At 39.9% G+C, this 27,563-nt stretch overlaps 1 protein-coding gene across 1 annotated transcript; it reads right to left on the reverse strand.

The window, feature by feature from the left end:
• Window positions 1–409: 409 nt before the first annotated feature.
• tbx4 (T-box transcription factor 4) lies at window positions 410–27,563 on the reverse strand. The gene is made up of 9 exons (XM_056373297.1): window positions 27,314–27,563; window positions 23,019–23,164; window positions 22,677–22,771; window positions 14,125–14,244; window positions 11,685–11,832; window positions 4,612–4,764; window positions 4,201–4,289; window positions 3,337–3,572; window positions 410–3,257 (listed from the first exon to the last, which is right to left on the reverse strand). Exons 2-9 carry the CDS (start codon window positions 23,160–23,162, stop codon window positions 2,608–2,610), a joined length of 1,635 nt encoding a protein of 544 aa, XP_056229272.1. The 5' UTR covers window positions 23,163–23,164; window positions 27,314–27,563; the 3' UTR covers window positions 410–2,607.

The raw sequence follows: 27,563 nt of genomic DNA on the forward strand, positions 1-27,563 counted from the left end.
GCTGTTCTAAAACCCTTCAGTAATCTCATATATCACAATAATGTTAAGGTTAGAGAAAGATCGTGGTTGGGAAAGTGAATTGTGAAAGGATGCGACTCATAAACCTCATCCCACCTTCTGCACTGACATTTAACATTAGCACTGGATGTAAATACTGAGCAGAATCATAAGTCCCAGGGATACTGAGCTGTAAAAACAGCACATTACTTGTTCTTTACTGCAGTGGAAGATTTCTGAACAGTTCACACATGATGTAACGGTAATGAAGCTGCCAAAGACTGGCTTTAATTTGAAAATGCTGTAATATGCAAAACCTCAGGTATCAAGAAACGGTAGTTTCTTAAACTTTAGTGTATTGTAGTTCAGTGGTACCATGCTGGTCTTGGATTGAATATAGCAAACAATTAGAGACATGAAAATGTTTATTTATCAGGTGTGCAAAAATGTCAATATATTCAAAAACGTTATATTGAATTTAATAACACGAAATAAAGGAACAATGCGCAAATACATGAGGGATCACCAACATATCCTACAGATAATCACTCCTTGTCAATGCAACTTCAAACTGTATGTGAAGCCACTGAGAGCCTCTTTTCTCAGCTTCCCTGCCTGCTCAGGCTGTTTTGTATTTGCAGTCTTAAGAATTTTTTCCAACTAAGTCATTTGGGAGTGGGATTTGTGTGCAGCTCTCTTTTCCGGTACTCACCATGGCTTAACAGCAGTTCTTTAAGCTCCCATCTGGTTCTGCCTGAGAGTTCTTTGCTGTCCTTTTTAACTAGAATATTGTTTGGAGTCGTGAGTTCGGAGCCAAGGTCTGACAACCAGCCACAGCAGAACGGCTCAGTCTTTCACTCATAACATGAGCACTAGCAACATGCAACTAGCATGGGACAAGACCTGTACACTGACAGCTCTCATGATGGGTGGTTTTGTGCTGCAACTTTCACTTAGGGAAAAGACTGCCTTACATAGCTCACACATTCAATTCTCAGTGTGTGCATGATGAACTGAAGTTTCTCTCTGTTATGTTCTGATATCATCAAACTCACTTTGCAGTGAACTCAATGCACTTTTACCTTAAACATCATGGAGTAGTTAATCTTATTTTGGCATATGTGATTGAGGATTCAAAGGACCTTGGCTCCCCTCACAGTTGATTCTGTATTTTTGTTTTTGTCAACAAATCCAATGAAAAGACCCAAACCAACAATTAATTGATCCTTCATATCTTCCTTATATGAATGGATAATTATGCTAATGTAGATATATAAAGTGTTGATATGGATTGAGGCTCTGACCTATCAATAAATCAGCAAGCTCTGAATCACAGGAAGTAGGAAGTGGTAATAATTTGCTCCTGAGGGGAGTGTAGACTTAGAGCTTACAGGTGGAGGTGGGGCTTTTGAAAAGCAGTAGCTTAGCAGTAGCATAAAGTGACATAGTGTTCATGTGAGTGTTGTGGGAGCGGACACCTGAAGTAAGCTGCCATAATCAAAAGGGTGCGTTTGATCCATGTTGCTACATTAGTGAATTACCATCCTCAGATTGACTGTTTTGCTTCATTAATCAACTTAAAATAGTCCCCAACAAATACACAGTTTAATTCAGTAACATGTCCTGCAAACTAGGGCTGAGTGATTATGAAAACAAGAAAATAGAGATAAAACGATTATTGTGCCGCGTTCTGTTTTGTAACAAATTTCATCTCCCTTACAAAAACCATCCCCGCATCCACTTCCTGGTTACGTTTCGGTGTAGGATAGCAGTGTATCTTTAACTTATATCATGTATAAGCGGAAAAACTACAAAGACGCAACACGTTTTGTTTTAAAATCTGTTTTTTATTTTTACTTTTTATTATTTATTTATTAAGTTCAATAAATGCGTGGTCTTCCCAAAGTCGATGAGTAATCATGATTTCAATATTGATCAAAAATAATCGTGATTATGGTTTTTGCCATAATTGAGCAGCCCTACTATGAACTACAGTTCCCAGCTGTTTGAGGAACAGAGTGAATCTTTTTCTCTTTTGAATGTAACGACTGTATGTACAGTATTTATTTCATCTACAGTAGGAACCACTGTCACAAAGTGTTGCGAGATGGACTGAAAGATTGTTGTTCTGGTTTTTTCCAAGGATTTGTTGACAAGAAAAATACAGAATGTACCAGCCTCATGCTTTGAACTTGTTCTATGTAGCTGTAGCTCTGTACAAAGAGATAAGTCTGTTTTCTTTGGAAGCCTGTCAGGTATCTAAAATGTAAAGTATGACCCTCTGGAGAAAGAACAGCATCTAATTTTCCCTTATCTCTTTTTCATTTTATGTTAAAAGGTTTATCCTCGTTGTTGCTACAGGTTAGCGACCTAACACTTTTGGGAAAGGTCCTGTTACAAGCTGAATGCTCCCTCTGACAAACCACGGTACTGTATCTGATCACAGGCTTTAGTATATATTCTACACATACAGGAGGAGCTCACTGTTCACCAGACACAGTGCAATTTGGCCTTGATTATGACTGTAGTTCGTTACCGTTGGCAGCCTGCAGTGGAGCAGAAACCTTGATTTGTTTCAGACTTGTACATTGGACCGATCTGGTTTCTCCATTAGCTGTCAGTCCAGTGAGTCCCAGCGCTGCTCAGCCCCACTTGGTACTGATAGGACGGATCCCGGATGGATATAGCACCTTGTGTGGGATAGGCTGAGAAATCTCTGTGAGGCCGGAGCGGCGACCCGGGCTTCTTGTGGTACAGAGATGGATGGCCTGACCTATCTCTGGATCCAGCTGGAGAACACGATGAAGAGGAGGAGGACGGAGCTATGACTGGAAGGCCGCGCTGGACTGACGCAGAGTTGTAGACACCCAAGTCGGCCTGTGACCTCGAGACCATGGAGGACGTGGGGTGTGGGACCACAGGTGTGACCGCGGCAGCGTTGGTGAAATGAGCGGTGAAGGGCTGGTATGGGACGCCCTCCACGCTGTAGCGAGGGTACGGCTGCATCGTAGCCCACATATTACAATTTATGGATGGGGAGTTGGCCAGGTCGTCTGCGTCCCCTGCCCCGGATCCAGACTCTGTCTCCATGCTACCATACATACAGGCCTCTCTGGAGGTGATGGCCTCTGTGCAGTATGGGTGAGACAGTAGGGACGACTCATAAGAAGGAGCTGAGCGGAAGTAATGCTCCTCTGAGCCTGCAGATGAGGTCTCCAGGTATGGCCGCTTACATCCCAGCTCCAAGTGTCGGGCGTTATCTGCAATGTGACAGAGTTAACTGCAGTGGCTTTAAAGGAGAGGAACCGTTATTGGACTGAACGACGGCTGAGAACATACCTCTGTGTTTGAAGCAGTGGTACAGAAGGCTGGGGTCTCTGCTCTGAGGGAAGTGGTTTGAGATGGGATCTTGGGGGTCTGAGTTGGACAAAGGAACCCCGGTCTCGTACTGATAGGAGGACAGGACTTGAGGGTGCCCTGTTAGAACTCCTGCCCCGAGCTTCCCTGTGAGGTGATTGTGAGAGGAGAGGAGCCTCTGGCGAACCATGTTCTTTGAAATCACTGGATATTCTTTCCTATAAAGTCAGTAGTATCATCAGAAAAGAAACAGAATCAGTTTGTCTCGTCTTTCAAGGAGACAACGTAGATTGTTATATCAAGAAATAACTTCTGCAGAGTTGCAGAGTTTCAGCATATAATCTACATACTCATTTCAGACGTGGAGGCAATTTGAATATGACCTCTAGTGACTTTGATAGGTCATTGCATTTTTCTAGTTTTTGGCCCATTCCTCCTTTATAATCATGTATATCTTTGCCAAAATTGCAATATTGGTTCTAATTAAGATGCTTATTTGCTGCTATGGCGATGTAACATGATTTTGCCTAGAGCATCAATTTTGCCAGGGGGACTCCAGACCCCACCATTTCCAAGTGTTAAGGTAGCTATAGCTTCTTCTGTTGTGTGTTCTATGGAATTACATGACTAGCTAGCACATTAGCGGCCATTCTAATCAGAGGCTAACATCCTAGTTTGGTCTGGACCGCACTCATAACTCCAGGTTTCTTCCTGGCTTATAGCAACGCTGGAGAGAGTTTCATGGTTTAGTCAAAAAATGCACAATAACCTTCATATACAAACTCATCTGCTGCACTATGTAGATATCAGTTCTACTCTCCTGGTTCCTGTTTGGTGTAAACGTACCCCTGTAGTCTTGAAACACGCAGATCTCCTTCTTCACTGCCTCGGAATCCTTTGGCAAATGGGTTGTTTTCTATTTTCAGCTGAGTGATCTATAGAAAATAACATAACATTAAAGCTCTCATTCTCAATAATACAAACCAAAACCATAGCATAGCAGTTAGCACAACATTTCTGTCTTGCTTTAATATTATTATAAATTATTATTTGTATTGTATTATTATACAAATTAACTAAACTAAACTAAAGGAACACTGGCTGTTTGCAACCTTAGGGTGGGGAACTCTTACACTCTTTACCTCATTTCAGTTTAATCAATCTGCACCTAGAAACAACAAGTGTAACAAGGTACTTTTCTATTTTTAAAAGTATGAATTTTGCATTAACTTCATGTGTTGCTGGTTGCTGCCGTACCTTGTGGTTTTGATAAGAGGTGACGGAGATGAAGGCCGTCTCATGAAACACATGAGTGCAGTAGGCGGTGTTCTTGGATCCAAAGGCATTGTTCTCGTCGGCTTTCACTATGTGTAGTCTGGGCTGGTACTTGTGCATAGAGTTCAGGATGATCTGTGGAGGAGAGAGGAAACACATTTCAGTTCAGACTTACTGTAGCAGCAACACTCAGCCACTGTGGTGGGGTTCATCGGGTAAACAAACACCAGTTCCAAGATGGCTGACATTTCTGGCAAGGAAATGTCTTTCTTTACATAGAAAGCGAAATTTAGCACATTGAAAATGAAACTTTTACAGTTTACCCACATACATTACGATAGACTGGCCCTTAGACTTATCTCACCCCCAGTCAGCAATTTATTTATTTATTCTTAATTAAATTATGCGAACTTTGCAATTCTGGCACCTTCATTTTAAACTCAAAGCCTTACATATTTGTCTTTTCTTATTTATATATAATAGTATAAGTACATATTTTTATATTTTATGATTATATTTTATCTTAACCTTTGTAATCTACTTATCATCCTATTTTCTTTTCTGAGGGAGCAACTGTAAGCTAACGTCATTTCCCCCTGGGATCAATAAAGTATTCTGATTGTGATACATTTTCACAAAGTAAAAGTCCTGCTGAAATAGAACAATCATATGGATTTTAATTATTTAAAATTATATTTAATTGACATTAAGAACTGTGAGTTTGACATCTTTATAGTAAAAAAACATAGGATTCAATCGCAAAATCATTGAAATCTTTCCATTGGGTAAAACTTTGTGGTGTTTCCTATGCTGGAAATGGCAGACATCTAGGAAAATGGTGGCCTTTTGAGATTTCAAGGGGATTTTTCAAATGAATAGCCTCAAAAGGAATAAACATACCAATTTTGATCCTTGTATCCACATTTGAAAGATTATAACAGTTATCTGCAATGAACATTGAGCCTCTGATATGAGTAAATGACCTGGGACGTAATTTAAAAGCACCTTGTGATAATGAGTGAAGTCAGTATGAGAAAGGACGGAGGCGTGGTGACAGTGTTGAGGTAACAACAGCTAAAAATATCAGTGACTTTACTTTTACATGTGTTGAATCAGTGGATCTTCCAGTGTCTTGATGACGGTGTCACATGAACGACAAACCTCCAAGAGGTAACGGGTTGTGTCGTGTAAGAAGTCATGAAAACTGAGCTGCACTATAACAACACTTTCTCCTTTTCTCAGAGGAGCTACTCAATGGAAAACACAGCTGCTGCTAGTAAAACTAATAGTGGATAAAAGTTAATCTTACCCATTGCCCATGGTTAGCTAATGAGCAAGCAGTGACAATAGGCCACATTATTGTCAATGCTGGATAACTGGAACACCTACATATACCCATAATTACTTCTATTAGTTGCAGCTGTGTCTCTGGTGCGGTGGGAGGTCTGTTGACTCTTCACAACTGACCTTAACCACGTCCAAGTTTCTCCTACTCTACAGTAGTTTAACAGTGTTTTTGCAGTTAATGTACATGAAATTTAGTTTTGTTTTCCATTTATACTAACAGAAAATGAAACAAATTGTGTGCAAAAGGATTTCCATCAACCTGTTTAACTTCCATCCAAACAGTTTTGATGTAGTAGTAGTATTTTAATAGTAAAATTCTGGATTTAACTGAAAGGTAAAAGTAACTAGAGACCACGGACTCACAAGGTGAAAACAATTCCAGCTCCTCTGGCATGGCTGCTTCCTTCACTTTCACTCCTTCTCACAACGAATAAAAACTATTTATCAAGCTTGACTTAAAAATGCTCTTGAATTTAAAAGAGCTCCAGAAGCCTCTTACATTGGTTAACAGTAGATCCCAGACAGCTGCAGTACAGAGACAGAGCTGAGCACATCTGTTCACCATCTGATCAGAATAACAATAATACATTAGCTGATGCAGTGTAATTAAGATTAGAATAGATTTAGTGGAGTATTTGTATTTGAACATTTGAGAGAATGTCACATCACCTTCTTTTTGGAATTTTTCATGGCTGCAAGCAACAAGAATAAACCTGGCAGGGTCACTGTTTAAGTCTGTCTCTGACAAACAGCAGAATTCTGTTTTTATTTCAGCCACTTTACAATTACTTCATCCCTATTTCTCCATTAAACATGTATTATACTGTTTTTGGTTCAACTTTTTAAAACAATTATAAATATGTATAATTTTAATGATAAAAGGATCTACAATGGCAGATGTAGGGTCAATCCATATCTCTTGAAGAAGTTACTCCTTTGAGCTCACATATGATCAATCATGTGATCATCTGAGAGTTGCTCTTAAAGGCTAATATTACACTTCAGTGTAATTGGGGCTGAGTAGCTGGATAAATGTGTGTTATTGCTCACAATCAACCAAAGTTGACACTTTATAGACTTTAAGAGTTTTTCTTAGACGTTTGATACAGGTTCTGCTCTCTACATTAAAGTGACTATATTTTAGGATAATTGTAGTAAACACTGCTACTTTTACCCTAAACTAATTCAACTGTGTGTGTTGTAGAACCATAACTCATAAATGCCATAAACTGTATATAACTCCCTCTTGCTCAGTCTTTTTATAGTGTATTGTGGGAATTTTATAGACAGCTAAATTTCCAGTGAACCACACTCTGAACTCTGAACCAGTCTGAGACTAAATCACATCATAAAATGTGTAATGAGCGTTTAATGAGTGTGTTTATGCGTCTTTTTTTGGGATATTATTGTTAGACAAGTAGTTGCTTGATAAGGTGAATGATCTGTTGTAATGCTGTCAGCCTGTCACCATCTATTTTCTGCTGAAATCCATGTTGACATTGAGCCTTTCAAGTGCAAACTCGTTAGTATCAATTAGCTCAGTGAAGTGTTTCTCCTCATCTTTCATCTCCGCCTCACTTGATGAGTTGTGTATCAGTGTAGCAGGTAGCATGTGTTGAGCGCGCTCAGTGTTTCGGTTCTTTGGGTGGCTGCAGGTCGGCTTGCTACCATCAGTCCGCTCACCGCAGCCCAGCGCTGTGCCCAGTGAAGCGTTAGCAACAGTACGGCGGGGTCATCACTAGTCCAGCCCTGTCAGGGTCGATAAACGTCAAGCCCTGCACCTCGGCTCCCCTCCTCATTTGCCAGACACTCTCTTGAGGAGCCTCCTCCTCCAGGGGGCTCCCAACGAGAGGCAAAGGTTGAGGAGGGCACGGGGAGCTAGGCTCAGGTTGAACGGCCCCGCGCTCACGTGCTCCTGTTGCTGAGGCAGAGCTGGAGACAGAGATAAGCCATTGGTCGGTTCACCACGGGCTCTGTGTTGACCTTTGTGTGCTCTGCTGTCTGGCTGCTGTCTGAGGGTGATACTGGAGACTCCTGGGTGACTGTCTGAGCGCAGTGATCAGGGAAGCCTACGACCTAAAGAAGGCATCTGCTTTCATCTGCCTCGATATAAGAACATTCAGACAGGATTATTTGCTCTGACTGATGTGTGCGTCTTGAAAGGACGATAAGTATTATTTTATTACCATAGCACATAATGAGCAGACCAGTCAGTATTACAGATTATTCCCAGTCCTCTCTGTGCTGTATGGTTAAAGTCATGGAGTGGTTGTAGTTATGGAGAATAGCTGTGGTTAAGGTAAGTAAGACTCTGAGTTATGGTTAGGTTAAGACTGATTGACTGTAAAATGCTAATTCCAGTCTCCTGCATGAAAGTCAAATGTGCTACACAACCACCCTCACCTCCTCACCCTTACTTCCTGTTAGGGCTGCATGATAAGCAAAAAAAATATTATTTTAATTATTTTGGAAGATATTGCATTTCATTTATACTTATGCGCCTATGGTGCTAACAATGCACAACAATGTTGAGACACATTTTACTTTTATCAAAAAATTGCTTGTCCTGCGATCTAGATGTTGCACTCTGTCTTTTTGCTATTTCAATTATATTATTCGATTATGGATGCCATTCTTTCAGATACTGAGCTGAGCTGTTTGTCTTTAGATTGATTAGCGTTTTAGTTTTGCAAAATAAACTTATTGTTAGTCATCACTCGTGTGTGATCTTCCCTCCTTTTTCCAGGCTTGAGCCGGACTGTGACAAATCGAGGGGATGAAGTAGTTTGGTAAGATGAAACTTAGACTTTGTGCTAATTTGACCTGGTTTGGTTTGTGCTATCTCCTGTGGCAATGGGGGTTTGCCAATTAGTATGTAGACAGTTGGTGCTTTGATATGTCTATCATACACGAGTAAAGTGTTTTTTCTTTTGGGGGGAGAGTATTTTTCTGGTCATTTTGTCTCTATATTTGTATTTTGGTTTAAGTGTCCGTTTGGCTATTGGAGTTTTCTCCCATTAGGTTTTGGTGCAATCTTATAGTGAGATTATTGCAACTTTCCATTATATTTTGATTAAATGTGCAGCCCTTGTTAATGATCAATACCAGTGACTCTTGTGTCTGAAACAATGCAGCTCAGAGCATCTTGACTAACAGTAGAAAGTCTATTCCAGGTTACTAACATCTGTTTTCCATCAGTAAACAGCAGATAGTTTGTATTGCTGATTGTGAACATATGATTGATGCAACACAGAGAGGAACAGTTGTTTGAGACTGATTCTAGAGTCTTATCCATTTACATGATGTCAACCCCTGAACAGACTCATTAACCCACATACCTGCATATAAAAAGACATCATAACAGCAGTTTTAAATCTGGGAAAATTCACCTGTAATGAACTCTACCTACATTGCGAAGAAGCAGAGTGAGAACTGTGTTTAAATTAGTCATTTATACGTAGTCCGTGATGAACATAATTAGTGCTGAATGGGAGTCCCTTCACCCTCCTTTGAGAAGCTCTGCCCCTGCACACCTCCTGGTCTGGGCGTCATCTGGGCTCTGCTTGGCCTCTAACTCGCTCTGTTCTCATTACGAGCCCTTATCACTGGCCAGGCACTCAACTCAAGCTGACAGCAGGCCCCGCCACTGATCTGAGAGGTTATGAACCTAATGAGCCCGCCCATTGATGGGATGGCTTCAGACAAGTTATCCCAGAGTTCCCCTGGGGAGCGCTGCCACAGTCACACTCTTCACCTCCCTCTGCCTCCTCTCTCTCTCTTTTCCCTCCATTCTCTACCATGCAGTCCTTCACTTTCTTCCCTCCTTCTTGCTGAAATCTTCCTGTGGAAAAACAGCTTTATGATGTTTCTGTTATTTATATATTTATATTTAACATTATCTGTGTGTTTTAGAGATATTTACTTATTTTAGTGTTGAAGGAAAAGTTAAAATAATTTCTTTACTCTGCAATACTAAAGAGATTTCACCTGTAGAAACTTGAATATGTATGTATTTTGTATTGATTAAGACTGGTTTATGAACTTTAAACTTTATAATATAAGTTAGATCTTCACCAATTCACTCATCATTTGTACTCTTTTATTAATTGTTTTTATTCCTCCGCACCAGTCAGAGCAGGAGCCATTTTGTTTTCGGGTTTTCAGTCCGACTGTCCGTCCCATTCTCGTGGACAGGATATCTCAAAACACCTGGACTGAACTTCAGATTGAAATTGAACGTCTTCATATTTGGCATAAATGTTCACTTGGACTCGAGGATAAACTGATTAGATATTGGGGGTCAAAGGTCAAAAGGTGAATGGCAGGGAATGGTGAACTCACAAAACGTGGTTTTGACCATGTGAACGCGATATCTCCGTAGTACCTCGAGGGAATTTCTTCAAATTTTGTAAAACCGTTCACCTGGACTGAAGGACAAACTGATTAGATATTAGTGTTGAAAGGTCAAAGGTCAAAGTTATGTTGACCTCAGAAAACACTTTTTAGCCATTACTCAACACTTCACACAGAAATTAAGACATTTCACACAAATTTCACCAGATGTATTGGAGAAACTTCTATACCTCTTTTCTCTGTTCAGTACCAAGTGCAATTATTGTACTGTTGTTTCAGACAAGTGCAGTTTTAAACTATGCAATTGCTCCATAAATTGTTCCATTTATATTCATGTTGTATATTCTAACCTATTGTAATCACCTATCAATAGTAGTGACACATATCTTTGTATATTTCTTTACATATTTGTATTTTTTATAATGTAAGGACATATTTTTATATTTTGTTTATATTTTATCTTTTTATCTTTATAATCATACTTCTTATTCTCTATTCTTTGCTGTTACATTTCCACTTTTGAGGGAGCAACTGTAATGTAACCTCATTTCGCCCTGGGGATCAATAAAGTATTCTGATTGTAATAATCAATCATTCCAATTGGTTCACATTTTATTCGCCGATTTAACGGCTTAAGTCTTTAACATGACAACAGTTGTCAACACTGTCTCAACAGGTCCACTGAGACGAGCTTGAGTCAGACCGATGATTGATTTTCATATTCATTCTGTGTACTTGGCAGCCAGTGAATTTTAGATTTGAAATAAGAAAACCAAAATCAGGAAACAGCTCCTTTCCCGATTTTTAATATCAAAACAAAAAACAGTTTTCGTTTTCCTTTTTTTAAATGGTAAACAGAAAATGACAAAACCAACCGTTATATGTTTTTCGTTGAGTATAAATGGAAATCAGGAATTGAAAAAACTCATCTTTCTCAATTATGCATTTATGTTTTTTGGTGTGACCCGGAAGTTGTAAATAGTATGCCGCTTGTCCCATACCAGGAAGTCTGGCGCATTATTTGCAGTGATTTTGAATCATGATTTGGAGGCGGACCTTAAAAAAATGTCTTTGCGTCTTATGTGGGTTTTGGTGAAGAACTCAGAATAAATACAGCGTGTTGTGGTAATATAGTTTTGTCAGTTTTTTTTTTTTATTATGAAAACAAAAAACTGGAAACTGGTAGTTTTTCCTCTTTTTCTTTCCCTAAATTGTAATTGAGAAACAAGCTGTTTCTCGATTTTGGTTTTCTCATTTCAAAATGAACATTTGTTAGCCGTGAAGTACACTGACTAGTAAAATGTTTATTGGAATGACGACAGAACAGGAAGTCCAGGGTCTGTGTAGGTACTCACATGCCCAAAAGGGTCCAGGTGATTGTTTGTTAGCTTGAGTTTCTGAAACGATATGAGTTGCCTCATCCAGTGAGCTCCTGTGGCGGGAGAGTCTGGGTGCACATAGAGTCTGCCTGGCATGGCTGGCTCGGCCTTCCCCGCCACCATCCTGAAAACAGAGAGAGAGACGTGCAGCAAACTGAGATGGAGGAAGGAATAAGGAAATCATGTGGATTTATGTTTATACGTAGCTGCTTTAAAGAGCCAGTGGCATTCAGTGTTTCAGGGTCTCCTTTACAGGATTAGAGCGCCACTGCTCTCAAGCCCTCGCAGTATTAAATCCCTCAGACTGGGAGGCGTGGCCTCTGCTAAAACATCCTTACTAATTACACTTCTCCAAGGTGTTGCTGAGGAACACCAGAACCCAGCGACTGCAGGCCACGCCACAAGACCAGAAACAAGTGGCTGTAAAATCTCCTCTCTGCTGCAGACTCTGAGAACTTCTCAGCTTTTCCTGGCAGAACTCTTTTATTTTTTTGACCCAGCCATGATTAGAAAGTGGTTCGAGCTCTTCTGTCGTACCGCAGTGTCTTCCCCTCTAAATACAGGTTCAGCTGCAGAACCAGTCCAATGTAATCCAACCGTTTTTTCTCTTTGACTATATTAAGAGTAAAATTAAAATTAAGTTCAAACAAATACTATGATTTTGTGTGTTGTATCCTCACAGGATGATTTCTTTCTTTCTTTTGGGATTAAATTAAATCCTGTGCATCTTTGGCTAACAGAGGGAATTATGGTTATAGTGCATCTTTTTTAAAACGATATTATTTACCCAGTAGAGACGTGACTGAAGCAGCATGTGACACTCCATCCCTCTGTGTCATGGAGAGGAGACAGGAGCAGAACATCGGTGTCACGCTCAGACTATCTGGTGACCTGTGGGGTTTACAAACTACGACTCAGGGATTTACCTGTTGGGGGCCCACTGCAGTTAGGTCCCTATTGCACACAATATAAACTGAAACAATGACTCCTCTAGTGCCTCATCTTACTTGAAGTGTAAACAACCTAACATATTTAATTTTCCCAACAAGCGGACACACAGTGGATCTGGTTGGTTAATCCAGGCGTGTTCACGTTCTGTATTCATATTCACTTTTCAACAAGGAAGTCGCACAAAATAAAAGAAAACATTTTTGTTTATCACTTTTTTCTGATAAAATGTTCTATTTTTTTACTCTTTAGTTTAGTGGAAACAGGAAATAGTGTGTCTGTTATGTACAGGGTGTCAGGGTCAGGATGGTGGTGTTACCAGAGGTTTCTACCTGTCACAGAACTGACATTAATGTTCACCTGGTTACTAACTGTAACTTTCCCTCCATCCTCTGCCAGGTGTTGTAGTTACCCAACCCTGACTAAACCTACACCATGTTTCTTTTGCCATAAACACAATCATGCCCTTATGTTAACCTTATTGTAGTTTCCATTAACAGATGTAGAAGGTGAATATTTTGGATGTAAAAACGTATTTATTCAATTACAACCTTCTTGTCAAGTGACAATGACACATTAAACATACCTTTGTTTCCCAAGACTCTCTTAAATCAGTTTCTTTAGTGACTTTATCATTAGACACCCGGAGAGTGAGTGGGATCGTAAACATGTCTCCTGGTTCACCTCTGCTCTTGTGTTTTGACTGTGACGTGCTGTAATGAATCCTCACAGCTACACAACAATATGTATTCACTGTTTGCTAACAATGCTAACATTAGCCACCAGGCTGTAGCAGCCGAACTGAGCCAGTGTTTGTTTTTTTACAGGATGTTTTATCACAGTTTTAAAGATGATATAATCTTTGTTACCACACACACTTTTCTTCTTTGTCCAGGCAGTAATCCTCCTATTTATTGGTCTGTGATACTATTAAATAGATAATTAAGTCTCTTAAAAACCCTCTGGAGTCCATCTGCGGCCACTGTTTTAATTACAGTTATATAACTTTATATATCATGTAGAGACAAGCGGAGGAAATCAGTTGGAAATGCTGATGTGGGACTTTCTCACATGATCACACAGAGTCTAAATTATTAATATTTTCCATGATTTAGTGAAAAAGGCACAAAAATAAAATCCTTGTGATATATTCCTAGCTGTTTATAATTTGTCAGACTGACAAACCATGCACATTTTAAAAGGTGCTACACAAAGACAGAAATTAATGCATTAAAAAAATCATCAAAATGGACTCCAGAGAGTTTAATAGTTTGGCTTGTGTTTAATGATTATCATTACGTGATTACAGGACAAAAACAGACTTGACAGAATTAAAAAATAAAGTTATCAGTAATTACTTTAGAGCAACAGGACAAAAAGGGTTGATATCTTTTTCTTTCAAAAGCTGCTGCTGATGTGATGAATAGAAATACATTGAAAAGTCTCTCAAACCCTCAGACAAACTCACCACTTGTTATCACAGAACTTGTAGCGGTGGTCATCAGCTGGGACGATGTCGATCAGCAGGATGTACTTGGTTTTGGGGTTCATCCCGGTCACTTTGACCTTGTAGCTGGGAAACATCCTCCTGTTAAAGGATCGAACAGAGAAGCTGTTCACACAACTCACTTCATCTTAACACAGAGTCACATGATTATCACTGACTGTTAGATTAATTAGCCTCATGTACATAAGTTCTTATTCTCGAACGGTGGTTAGTGCGGATGGAAACATTTTAATAAAGATATGATCTAAGCTTGTATTTCTACTACACAATATACGTAAAAATGTATAACATTCATTTATAAATTCATGTTTCTCATACTAGACTTTCCTTTTTTAGCCTAAACTGCATAAAAATGGCGGACGCTATATTTAACTTAATTATAGTTCAAACCTACCCAGCATTAAAATTCTATTAAAATAACCCAACATTTTTTAGCGTGTAACAGACATCTGCTTGTATCTTCTTAAGATGGGATCCTGCGGGCCCTTAAAGTTGTGTGGATACGTGTAGCATTGTCACGGATAGTGCAGACGGAGATCCGATTAGCTCTTACTGATGCTCTTAAGGGAGCGGGGTGACCGAGGTCCCGTAGAGATCAAGGGACTGAGACACGAGTAGGGTGAGAATCTGGCTTCTCTGAAACTTGAAATACCCTTTACCTGATAACCTCCCTAAGCACATTACTCTATTACAGAACCAGGACCCAGCTGCCAAAGCTCTTCGTGATGTTGTCCTTGCTGTCAAAATCTTCACATTTCTGGCCTGGCAATGATTTGTCTCCCTGCAGACATTAACCTGGGAGAGGACTGAAATCCTCTCATACTTGTGGTACAAAACCAAACCAATAAAAAGAGCGGGAACACGCGCTTATCTTTCATCTTCTAAATGCCGAGACTAAAAAGACAGAATATGCCAATACAGCAGTGGAGGCTGTAAAACTGACCTCTGCTCTTTCATCCCATCTGCACTAAAGGGAATCTCACAAAGGGTTCGGGTGAGTCTGCGCCTCCTTATAAAGCCCTAAGTGGTTTTTAATGGCGCCCCGGATTGAACAACAGTTTAGTCTTGTCGCTGCTCAAGAGCCCACGGTCAAAAGGGCCTGCAGTGTATCTGTGGGTGCTGCCCATGGCAACGTGTTCAAACAATGGAGTACAACGGTGGCGTCGCATCAACCCCCCCCCCCCCCCCCCCCCCCCCCCCCACCCTAACATCTCCATACTTCTTGTTTGGTTCAGATGCCTGTCTTCAAAGGCTCAAAGTGCTGGACACCACCTGATCATGTTACTGTAAATACTCTCTCACATAACAGAGAGAGAGATGGGGGGGGGGGGGGGGATTGAGGGCAGGTAATTTAAATCTCTCTCTCTTAGGCTTCAAATCCAATCATTAGGAGAGATCAGTCCCGGTATCATCCTCACTGAGAGATGGGTTAATCCCAGAGGAACATTCAAAACTGACCTCTGCTCCACTCACACCACAGAGACACAGTGGATGGAGGCCTGTGTCAACACAAGAGGCCCTCGCATTGGAAGAGTATGACTGTAACTACCTGGTGGATCTGCTGCTGCTGCTCGCCCTTTAACTGAGTCTGAACAGGAACAGATTCACTGCGGTCTCCTGTAGAGATACTGACTTATCCTGGCTCTACAGTCACATACACTACGCTCATATTATATGGTTCAAACTAGGGGTGGCTCGTTGTTGACGTCATTATTCGAGTAGCGTTTCGTTACGTGCACCAGCTGTGACGGAAACTGCAGTCTTAAAATGCTGTGATTTAAGTTGATGTATTATTTATTTTAACTTTGACTTTATTGTTTAGGCTGTTGATTGAGAGTTACGTGTTAAGCAGTACAGTACAGAAGTCCATAAAGTGCCGGTATTTGAAATTGCACTTGGTTTCCATTGTTGGCTATTTATTTACATACATGTGAAAGTATTAGACAGTGATGTTCTCCGACAGACAAACAGTAGGGGGGGGGGGGGTCTGGGAGAAAAAAATAAAATAAAAAATACGATCTTCGTCCAGACAATCACACCTGTTACATCCTCCCCACCTGCACCTCACCCTCACCTGGTGATAAGCCACATGTTTCACGATTTACCTGTTTCTCTTTTACTCAGGTGAACCAGGTCTGGGCTGATTGATGGGAGAAACTATAAAGTCAGTGTGGCTCCCCGTTTAAACTCTCTCTCCTGCATCTGCCAGCCCCTGCTCTGCACTGTGTCTTTGTTTTGATTGATGGATCCGGGAGTCCTGTTTTTGTGGTTTTATTTCTGTTTGGTTGAAGTTGGGTTCTTTGTTTTAGGGTTAGAGGGAAGACAATAGATCCTACGACCCGTTGTGGGTTGGTCTGGCAGCTTCCCTCCTTTTGTTTCCTTTGGCTGGTCTGTCAGTCTTTAGTTCTTTTTTTTCTGTCGTAGTGTTGTTAATTATGGTTATTCAGACTTATTGTTTGGGGAAATAAATAATCCTTTTTTCATTGCAACGTTCTGGCTCAGTTGGTTGTTGTCTGTTCGGGTTAAAAATCTGGCAGGGGGTCGTAACAACACCTGAAAAAACATACATATGTGACCACTCATGTACACTGAGCATACGCAGAGCGGTATAAACAGGAAACAGATTGTTTCTGGAGCAGCACAGACAGTTGTAGCATTTTAATGCAGAATTTAACTGCACAACAGGTGCTGGCAAAGACGACAAGGTCTCCGCAAAAACAAGCACAGTGTCAAGTCCATGATGTTTCCTCTCAGTATGTTTCAGATGGTTTTTGTTGTTAGCATCATCCACCCTTCTGGTTGGTGTTTGCAAATAGAACAGATGATAGCCTAGTTAGCTTAGCAGCAGGGCAGGTAATGAGTCAGGTGCATCCAGGAAACACCCTCAGGGATGTTGGTATTGTTCTTGTGACAATACCACTAGTATTTCTGTATACCGTGTTTGCCCATGGCAAACAAAACAAAATAAAAATAGATTCCACTTCTACTGCTAGAAGACAGACTGGTTGGTTGGAGCTTCATCCTCCAGCAGAATAATGACCTAGTGAACCAGACGGAGGCTTCACATGATGAAGACCAGCACAGTCTCCAGACCTGAACCCTGTGCAGCTGGTTTCAGATGAACTGGACATAAAATGAAAGTAGTGCTGCACCAAATGCAAAAAAAAAAAAAAAATCATTATTTTGGCAGATGTTGTAATTGTGATTTTAGTTAGAATGATCATTTTCACATTTTATTTTCACTGAAAAAAATATAAAAATGATGATGATGAGGTGATTTTTGTTGGCACTGTACCAAACAGACATGTTCCTTTACGTCTGGAGAATATGATTTGTAGGTCGGGGCGTCTGTAGCAGCAAAACGCTTATGGTGCTAACAATGCACAACCATGTTGATACACATTTTACCTTTATCAAAAACACTGCAGCTCCTGTGATTTGGATATTACACTTGTGATTTTAATTATATTTCAATTAATTGTGCAGGTGTAAGTAACAAACATCTGAGGGAACTTCTGCAACAGAGTTTGATTTCTATTTTAGAAGGAAGGACAGGATCGAGTTCAGCTGCTGGATGAGTCAGAAATTTAGATTAAATTTAGTTCAACAAGAACGAAATATAATATATATATATACATGTACATATACATAAACGCATATGGTAGTGTGACTAAGTGAGTGAGTTTAAGGGGAGCATGAGAAATGGAAGGTGGAGAGTGTGTGTATGATATCAGTGTCAGTGTGTGTGTGTGTGTGTGTGTGTGTGTGTGTGTGTGTGTGTGTTCTGTGCCAGCTGTTTCTCTTAACATTCCCACATGTTTAGGCCCTGCAGTGATCCATTCCCTCTCTGGGAATCTCCAGTACCACAGTGAGATCAAAAGGAGCGTTGGAGGGGGGGAGGGTGGAGGGGTTTGGGGGGTGGGATGATGAAGCGCTACAACCTAGCAGACTCGGCCTATTGTGGGCGCCGGGTTCCTCTTATCAAGCGGCCGCTGCGCTCTTGACGGGCTGTATACAGAGGGAGAGAGTGAGGGAAGAGCAGCGCTGGGTGCTTTGAAGAGGGAGGATTACGCCTGGACAATGACACTCACAATAACAAGTCCTCCAGCCTCAGCTAGGTGCTGCATGGGAGTGGACCGAGCTGGTCTCCTCTCATAGTGTTGGGGGAAATGTGGGATCCCCTGGGTGACAGCCTGGTGGTTCTGTATCTGTATCTCCTCCCCTGCCACCTCTGCACTGACCCCCCCTTCACATGTTACAGCAGAGGACCCCAGACTTTTACTTTTTACATCAGGGAAACACTTTATTAATTTTTTTACTACATGTTGAAGAAGGAGGTCGTCAGTTTTCGTGAGTTTTAACTTTAAACTTTTTTTAAAAGTGCCAACACTGTTTCATTGTAAGTGTAATTAGGCTGCCTCAAATAATATATTTTTTATTAATTTAACATATTACTTTGCATTTTCAATAACAACCAGTCTTACTTGATTTTGACATTTGTTATTTCTGACAACTACACATCTAGAAAACCTACAAGCAGTAAAGTGTGAACTATTATGTCACCAATGTCAGCGGTGACAAAACTTTTCTTTTTTATGTAGTTTCTGTATTTATATATGTATATAATATATATATTTTTAAATGCCATGTTAATTCCATTTTGTTTTAATTAATACATGGAAATGAACATATAATGTGGAGCACACAGCCCTAAGAACACACAGTCAGTCCTTCTCCACAGTTTGGAAACACAGTGACAGCTTCACAGCTATGGCTTTATATCGGTGACATGCTGCTACAAAGATCTTAATTTTTAATGTAGAATCATCTTTAATTTGGTTCATTAGCTTTAAAATATTGTTCAAACCTCTGCACATTTTTTATTTCATAAATGAAACTAAAATGCAAACTTTTTAATACTACGAAACCTACATTTTACTTGTTCGTAAAGATTTCAACTGTATCTAATTTTTTTAGTGTACTGTGTGAGACACCTAATTTATCATCAAGAAGAAAAGCCTGTTTTGTTTTTAAGGACTTTCTTTCTTCTGTTTTTAAACAATTTTTTCCAAAATACTCGAAGTTCTCAAAAACACGTCCCTCAGGATCTGAGCTGCTCTCACACGTGTCTAAAAACATCATGAAACACAGTTAATTCTGACTGTCTGCAGTTTTAACTGACAGTCAGTTCATCATGTGTGTGTTTAGAATAATACTGATAACACTTAACAATGTGACGTGGATATGAAACGTCCATTCACCGCATCACTCTCACAGCAGCCCTGCAGATCCACACAGCCATCACTCTACTGCGTTTTCACACTTCCTCCTGACCTTTGACCTTTCAGTTCCACACAGATCAGCACAGTCACTCACAGTCTTCTACTGCAGGAGAAGAGCAGATATACCTGCATCACTTTCTAACTTCCTGGTTGTTTGTTCAGCGGCTAACTGCAACGACACTGAATGTGACACCTTGACATTGTTAGCCACAGCTGTACTTTATAACTTGTGGAACATGTCCTCGTTTTTACAATCTAACCCTGTGCTTTTGGGCCCCTAAGTCGGGGTTTGGACCCTTGAGAGGTTAAATACATTAGAAAGCTTCCAAGATTATTGATGAGATAGGAAAGTGGACAACTAGGTTTCTGAGGTTTTTTTGTTTTCCTTTTAAAACATCAGATTTATTTCCTCCTATATCAACTAAAATCCTCCACATGAAACCATCTGAGAAGACACAAAAATAACACTTGGTTGAACTGCATAAAACTTAAAAATGGAGCCAAGCTATGATGAGGGATTACAAATAAAAAGTCCAGGAACAACAGAGCAAAACCACTTATTTGTAAATCTGTGTCTAGTCGACTGATGTAAAATCATTGTGCTGAAGCAGCGGGTTAGAAAACATTTAAACATGTCACCAACACTCATCTGCGGATACATGAAACTGAAGCTTTGGTTATATTCTGATAAAGAAGACAGACTGTGGACTAACAGACTTCCTGACACTGATCCATCATCTCCTGTCAGAGGCTGCTCTGCTGAACTGGTGTTAACGGACAAACGTCTGAGCCACTCTCAGGACCTGACACGGATGAACTACAGCTAAATGCAATCGCAGTTAGCACTATAGCAGTTACAGCTATATATCAGCACGTCCTCATTGTCATTGTGGGCAAGTTGTTGTGCTAGCGTTAGCATTCAGTTCAACGTCACAAAACTACTGACATTCCCATCAACCTCAGTTGTACTTTGCGTTTAGTACTTACTAGCAAAAGTTAGCATGCTAACTTTCGGTAAACATTATAGCTGTTACAAATCAGCATGTTTTCATTATCATTAGCAAAGGTTAGCATGCTAACTTTCGGTAAACATTATAGCAGTGATACAACAGCATGTTTTCATTGTCATTAGCAACAGTTAGCATGCTAACTTTTTTTAATCACAGCAGCTATATATCAACATGTTTTCATTGTCATCGTGGTTATGGTATGTAGCTAGCATTAGCATTCAGTTCAAAGTACCGTTGTGCCTAATGGCTGCCTCACAGCACGGCTGTACATTTTTATCTTTTATAATACTATTAAATAAATAATTTATTTGGCTTCTGTTTAATGATTTATCATTTTACTCTAATTACAGGAGAAAACTGTCACTGTTATAATAGATTTGACAGAATTAAATAATGAAGTTATCAGTAATTACTTTAGACTGCTTGAAGAAAACCTGAGCCTGATTTAGATTATTATTTATTTTCTGATCAGTGATTAATATTTGACACATTATTGGAAAATCAGTGGAAATGACTTTGATTTGAGTGAAGAATGAAGATGTACAGAGGAAGCTGTGATCACTTACAAAACGCTCAGATTTAATGCAGCATTAAACAGTGTTTTACTGGGCTACTACAACGAGCTCTTTGCTATAACAGATGTCAACATTACCAAATATCTGCTGGCATGATAACAAGCTGAGTAGCTCCACATGCACTATTCATAACACACTTGAATAATTCAGTCTGGTTTGATATGGTTTATAGTGAGGTGGTTTGCGGAGCTGCTGCCTGTGAAGGATGAAGCCGGCGTTTGTGACCTTCAGCAGCGTCTCTGCCTCAGACTGACTGGAGGTGAAGGCAGACAGGTTCCCAGCACAGCTGCACAGCTACACCACTGCACAGCCCTTCAAAGGGCTTTAAGGATTGAGAGCCCACTTTATCAGCTGGACAAGGGAAAGCCCATCCCTCACAGTTATGCAGCATTAAAGAAAAAATGTGGTGACCTTTTACATTTTTTACTGGAAAAAAAAAACATCCCATGAGGAAAGAGAGGCGGAGGTCGGTTTGAGAGTGTACTCATTCTCTGGTTAATGTCCAAAGGCCTCACTATCTAATCCTCAGGTCACATTAAATCCAACAAGCAGAGCAGTCATTTGTGTTTTCAATTACGCTGCAGGAACGTCGTGTCTCTTCCTGAAAGTTATAACGGCTATATGTTACTATTAGCTGTCTAAACAGATGGTCACAGAGAGGTATGATGCTCGTTTTGCATAATGAAATCTTTTTATCACTTTCACTGTAATTTTCCACACGCTTTACATTTCTGGCCCGTGGAGTATGAACCGCTTTTAATGCGTTACGGGACAAAAGTTTCCAATTTTTTCATGTCGGCAAAAATTATTCTGAACTGTTTTCATAGAGGGAAAATTGATTCAAGCCACAATATCATAATTTTTATGGTTAATAAGCTTTTTTTTTTTTTTTTAATTTTGTTAGCGGTACCTAGCTTTGCTCTGCACACTCTGCCCTGGGTTGGTTTAGGGATGATGTTGCTGGACCTCATACCCCCCCCACCCCCATCCCTCATCCCTCATCCCCATTTATATCTGTTTTTGTCATTTACGTTCAACTAATTAATAAATAAATACATAAATAAACTTTCTTTTTAATGTTATTTAGAGCAACTTTGAACTCGAGTAAAGAGTTAAAAAGAGACGTGAATGACCTAATGAGTAAGTTATATAGGTGGAATTTGAAATTACTTTTTTCTGTCATCCTCTTATCTGACTGCAGTTACATTTTGAATTTTTAAAAACCTGATCCTACTTCTAATACTCAGAATAAGCTCTGCCTTGATAATCCAATAAATAAATCCAATAATACTCCAGAATCTATAATAATAAACAATGTGCATAACAAGTATTTTTACTTTTGATTCCATATTTTATTTCTCGTACTTTTTGTGAAGTAAAATGTTGAATACAGGTCTTTTACTTGTGACGGATTAATTTTTTACAGTGTTGTGATTTTACTTTTACTCCTGCAGAAGTTCTGGCTACTTCTCCCACCACTCATTATTATAAGGTAATTTCTAATAATGTCGGATGTCCTGCCATTGACGCACATACACGTGTAAAACATGAAGTTTTAGCATTTAAAGTAAAATTTAGAGGAATGATTTCCCATGTTTCGGTCTGTATTGTCGTGTTACTGACAGATGTTATGCTGCTTTACTCACCTGCCTGCTTTAGTAATGATCATCTCTGTGCCGGCCTCGTGGAACTTCTTCCACAGCTCCCTCTCATGAAGGACGACCTTGATGTTCTCGATGTTCTGAGAAGGAGAACGTACGTCGTTTAACCATTTCCTCGAATTAAGAAATAAGGTATCAAGAAAAACACATCTGCATGTAAACGCACTAATGAGCCACTGCTGTTTGTGTCACATTAAAAAATCCATTCGATTTATTTGTAATTTAAAAATCGTAATCAGCGGTCACTTCATTTAATGAAGTTCTAACTACATAGAGAGTGATTCCTCCATAATTTAGCAGTGCACAGATCTCATGTATGAACTGTACCTGGTCAGGCTCACTGGAGCTGGGAATGGCGGAAGCTGCAGATAGGCCCATCCGTGACTGGTCTGGAAGGAGATCTGTCTCCACGCCGGTCTGGACCCGGCTCATACATTCATCCGTCACAGCTGAAGCCTTCTCCTGCAGCATCTCTGCAGGATTAGACAAATACTCAGCTGTCAGACGCATCAGTGAGAGGCAGTGACAGCACAGAGAGACGTCCACTGTTCCTCAGACACTTTTCAGATGTAACACAGTCTCGCCACTGCAGATAATACGTTATGAATCCTATAGAAATGCACCACTGGTTGCTTCACTGCCATCAGATGTAGACATACAGTATGAAGCATGTACACCACTGTATGTGTGTAGAACAGCCTTGTATGAGTAGTTTAAGTATAAATTCAATATTAATCTACATTTATTTTAATTTTTAATGAGAATTAGATAAAATGATTAATTATGTAACTGTAATAACGACGACTGTTAAAAGTTACATTTGTTTTCCTGCATGTGAGAATTATTTATATTATTTTTACTTTATAATAATTAATCACTGACATCATTTAATAATCTTTCCAGTCCCACTTCACTCTCTGGATCTGCAGCTCCAACACATCATGACACTTTATTTTAACACACCTAAAATTTACCCTCAATAATATTTTATTTACAACAATTAAATTTAAATAATTGTCATTTTTATCATCGTATATGAGCATGTTTTCCTCCTACACAGTGATGATGAAACCAGCTGATGATTCCACTTTATCTTCTGCGCATGCTACAGATAGATACTCCATATCTTCTGTTTAATATCAATATAATTTAAAGGTAAAAGGTTGATGTTGCAGCCGATTATCTCCCACGTTTTCAATGGGCTTCTAAATGTAAATGTAAATATCTAGTATTGAATTGTAGTGTATAAAAAGCCCTGTACATGGTGCCTGTAAAAGCTTTGCCTTATTAATGCAAATCAGATATAAAGCTGTCAAACATCAACATAAAAATCCATCCAATACATATTTTTTAACTTGGCTCTGTCACCATATGTTCAACAGGACAGAGCAGCAGGTCAGGTGTGTGGACTGACGTGGTCGTCATCAGTTGCTGCCGTTTGTTGAGAAACTGCGTCAAAGTCGCTCAGACGTGGAAAATAACTGGTGGTGAGTCGAGCCACAGGACGAGGGTCAGGTTAACACCAGTCTCTGTGTAAGTGAGAGGCTTATTATTGGATTCAACCGAACCTTCAGCTAACGACTGAGCACGAAGTTCACACTGTTTACTATAGATTCAGTATGGACAGTAAAATAAATTCCACATAAACAAAATCAATAATCAGATTTAAGCTGTTTGGATAATCAATAATAAAACCATACCAAATCATTAATAATACAGTATGATCTCCCACTTTAAAAAATGTTTAGGTTCAGTATTTTTAGTATCTTTAAAGATAATGTAGTCGTTCGGGGTCTTATCCATAAAACCTCTATTGCTTCCCATGATGCAATGGGCCAAACATCTCACTAATGCAGCATTTTTCTATGAATTTTTCCTTAGAAAATTGGAGCCGTGAAGAAGTCGCAAAATCCTCCGTGAATTTAACTTCTCCGTACAATTTAATATATTAATTAGAGCTCCGCAATTAATCGAAATATAATCGAAATCCTAATATATATATTGTTTGTTACAAGATCAACAAAAATCTCATCAGTGTCATTTTGAATTTGTTTTCTGTGAAAATAAAATTCAACACAACGGTGATTCCAATAGAATGGCAACATCAGCCAAAATAATATGATTTTTGTTGCATATCGTGCAGCCCTAATATTAATGAACTAATAATGGTCTCCTGTGAACATGTGCGGCTCGTACAGACGTGAAACAGTTCGTCCAGCGAGTCGCACACAGACACAGCTGCAGGCAACATGCAACAGACTGAAGAAGAAGATCTGGGACACGCTGAAGAACTGAACTGAAGAAATCTTAGTTAAACAATGAAAACACGACAGGAATTAAAAGCAGTTGTAAACGAGAGGGAGAAGATTTTTAAAGCCAAAGACAAAACAACCAAAAAAAAACCCAGGTGAAAGTCAGTGGAGGATAAATTCATGCTTGTCGTTGTGTTGACGGTCGTGTCCCCCCCCCCCCTCGTCTCTCACACCTACAGAGCTGCTGCAGATTGTCTTTCACACTGCTTTATAAAACACAGCTCTGCCTCGTGCACACTCTGTTCTCTCAGAGCTACTCAACTCAATTATTTCAGCTTCAAACATATTTATTTTATTAAAAATGCTCATTGCATGAATTAAAAGCCCTGCAGCTCTTCAGACAGACATATTTCATACTCCGGCTATAATCCGTCTTTCAGATCCTGTTCCAGCTACTGTAAGATCTCATCACTCTACTAAAACTTTATAGTGTTCTCTATTATCTTAACAACCAATCTGAGTAGGAAACAAGACAAAAATAAAACTACCTGAACGCCTGTCAGTGTAAAACCTGTTGCTCTTCCTCTCCCTGCTCCTGAAGCCTCAGCGGCGTTCTCTCCTCAGGGTTGGACACTGAGGGACGGAGGCCTGTAAACACAAGCGTGGCCGCTCTCTTAGCCATGAAAGTGGAGAGGCGGCGTCCAGTGTAAACTGATGGAGACGTCTGTGAAAGCTAATAAAGATAAGGCCTGACGGAGCGAACCTTTCACTGGTCCCTGTTTAACCGTGAGCCAGGACTTTGTTTCTGCTCCCGTCACTGTGGACATTCGATCTGAAAACTATTCAGGACACACTCTCCTGCGTGTGCTGTGGCACATTGAAGCCTGTCAACACCACAACCAAGTAAATAAATAAAAACAAAAGTCCTGGCATCAGCGTGTCAGGGGTGTGAGTGGCTGTGTTTAGATGAGGGAGGCTGTTTTGTGCCTGATGTTTGTACCCTTCCAACTGTTTGCTTTAAATTAATCTGCTTGTAAAACCTTACCACGCACTTAAAGAAGAAGAAGTGATGCGTGTGTTTGTAATGTTCCTATACACATCTGGAAAGAGTGGAAACATACAAAAGATGAATTTGAGAAAAGGCTCAGAAACACACAACAATCACATGTTTGACAACAAATTTAGTGTTAAAGCTGCTTTGTTATTTTCCATGTTGCTGGTGCAGGTCACATGGTCGACCACCATCAGCATGCATCAAACTCTGCACTGATCACATTATGCAAATCCTCTGAGGAGGCCTGCAGGAAGTGGTGAACAAGGTTTAAAATGCAAACCAAAAAAAATAATATAAGATGTTATTGAGAGATGGACGTTTCACTGACACAGCTACAGGTCACACGTTTCAATCTGCCGCCATTTTATATCTGCAGCATCAAACCGTGAAGTAAATGACCAGCATGATAAACACGTAAATACACTTTCTAGCATCTTGAGTTGACAGCATTTAATTCCACCTCACTGCAAACACACAGCAGCCTCAAACATTAATGATTCAGCTCGAGGAAAATCTGATTAAAAAGATCAAATATATGAAACAGATTAAAACTGAGGCCTCGCGTTTAATCCAACAACAAACGGACTTCTTTTCTTTTTCTTTTCTTTTTTTACAAAATAAAATGCGACGTTCACAGGTCCAGAAACTCCCTCAGTCACTTTACAACCAGTCAGAGGTGGATTTATAATCCTGCTCCTTATTAAAAAAAATATTAATATCCAGTGACTTAAAACAAGAACACGATCAAATCTTATTTTCCATATTGAAAAAGGTAAAATTTAAAATCATATTTAAAATATTCTCGCTGTAATTTCATCACGTTAACTCTGGCGCATGCTTACAACTGTGCAGGCCAATATTTACGCAATTAAATAAAAGTAATGCCTTTTGTTTTTATAATTAAAAATAAAAACACGTTAAAAAAAAGTCGTGAATAATACAATGTTATGATTATAAATGGTTGTAATAGTAAAAATTACAATAAATGTAAATTAGACATATTTCTGCACCAGTCTGTTTGATTATGATGTTATATAATTAAGATAAATAAATAAAGAAGCAGTGTGAGCTACATTAAAGATAGAGAGACAGCCTCGGTGTTGAACCTTCACTCTCTCCCCTCACCGTCTCTCTCCTGTCACAATAAAAGCCTCCACATCAGACCGTCCTGGTCTAATAATCTCACAGAGGATGACACCGTTTCCTGTCCTCACGCGCCTGACACAGGCCGCGCTGTTTACAAACAAACAAGCAGATAATCAGCAGATAATCGATTAACAGAGCAGCTAATCAGCAGCCGCGTCTCTCTACTGTACCTCACGCAGTCAGCTATCATCTGCTTAAATCCATCCCCGCGCACCGCAGCTCTGTCTCCGGCTCGTGAACAGCGGGGTGTCCCCCCCTTCCTTCCTACCGCGCCTGCACGTGTGCTTGCTTTTTTTTTTTTTTTTTTTTTTTTTTAAATAAAGCGGGACTCCTGAGCGGGACTCTGGAGGCTGCAGCAGCGGCAGCAGCAGCGGCGGGTGTCCGCTGGGAAGTGTCGGTGGGCTCGGCTGCCTTAGTGCC

This window comes from Seriola aureovittata, chromosome 4, assembly GCF_021018895.1.
Source record: "Seriola aureovittata isolate HTS-2021-v1 ecotype China chromosome 4, ASM2101889v1, whole genome shotgun sequence".
Lineage (NCBI taxonomy): Eukaryota > Metazoa > Chordata > Actinopteri > Carangiformes > Carangidae > Seriola > Seriola aureovittata.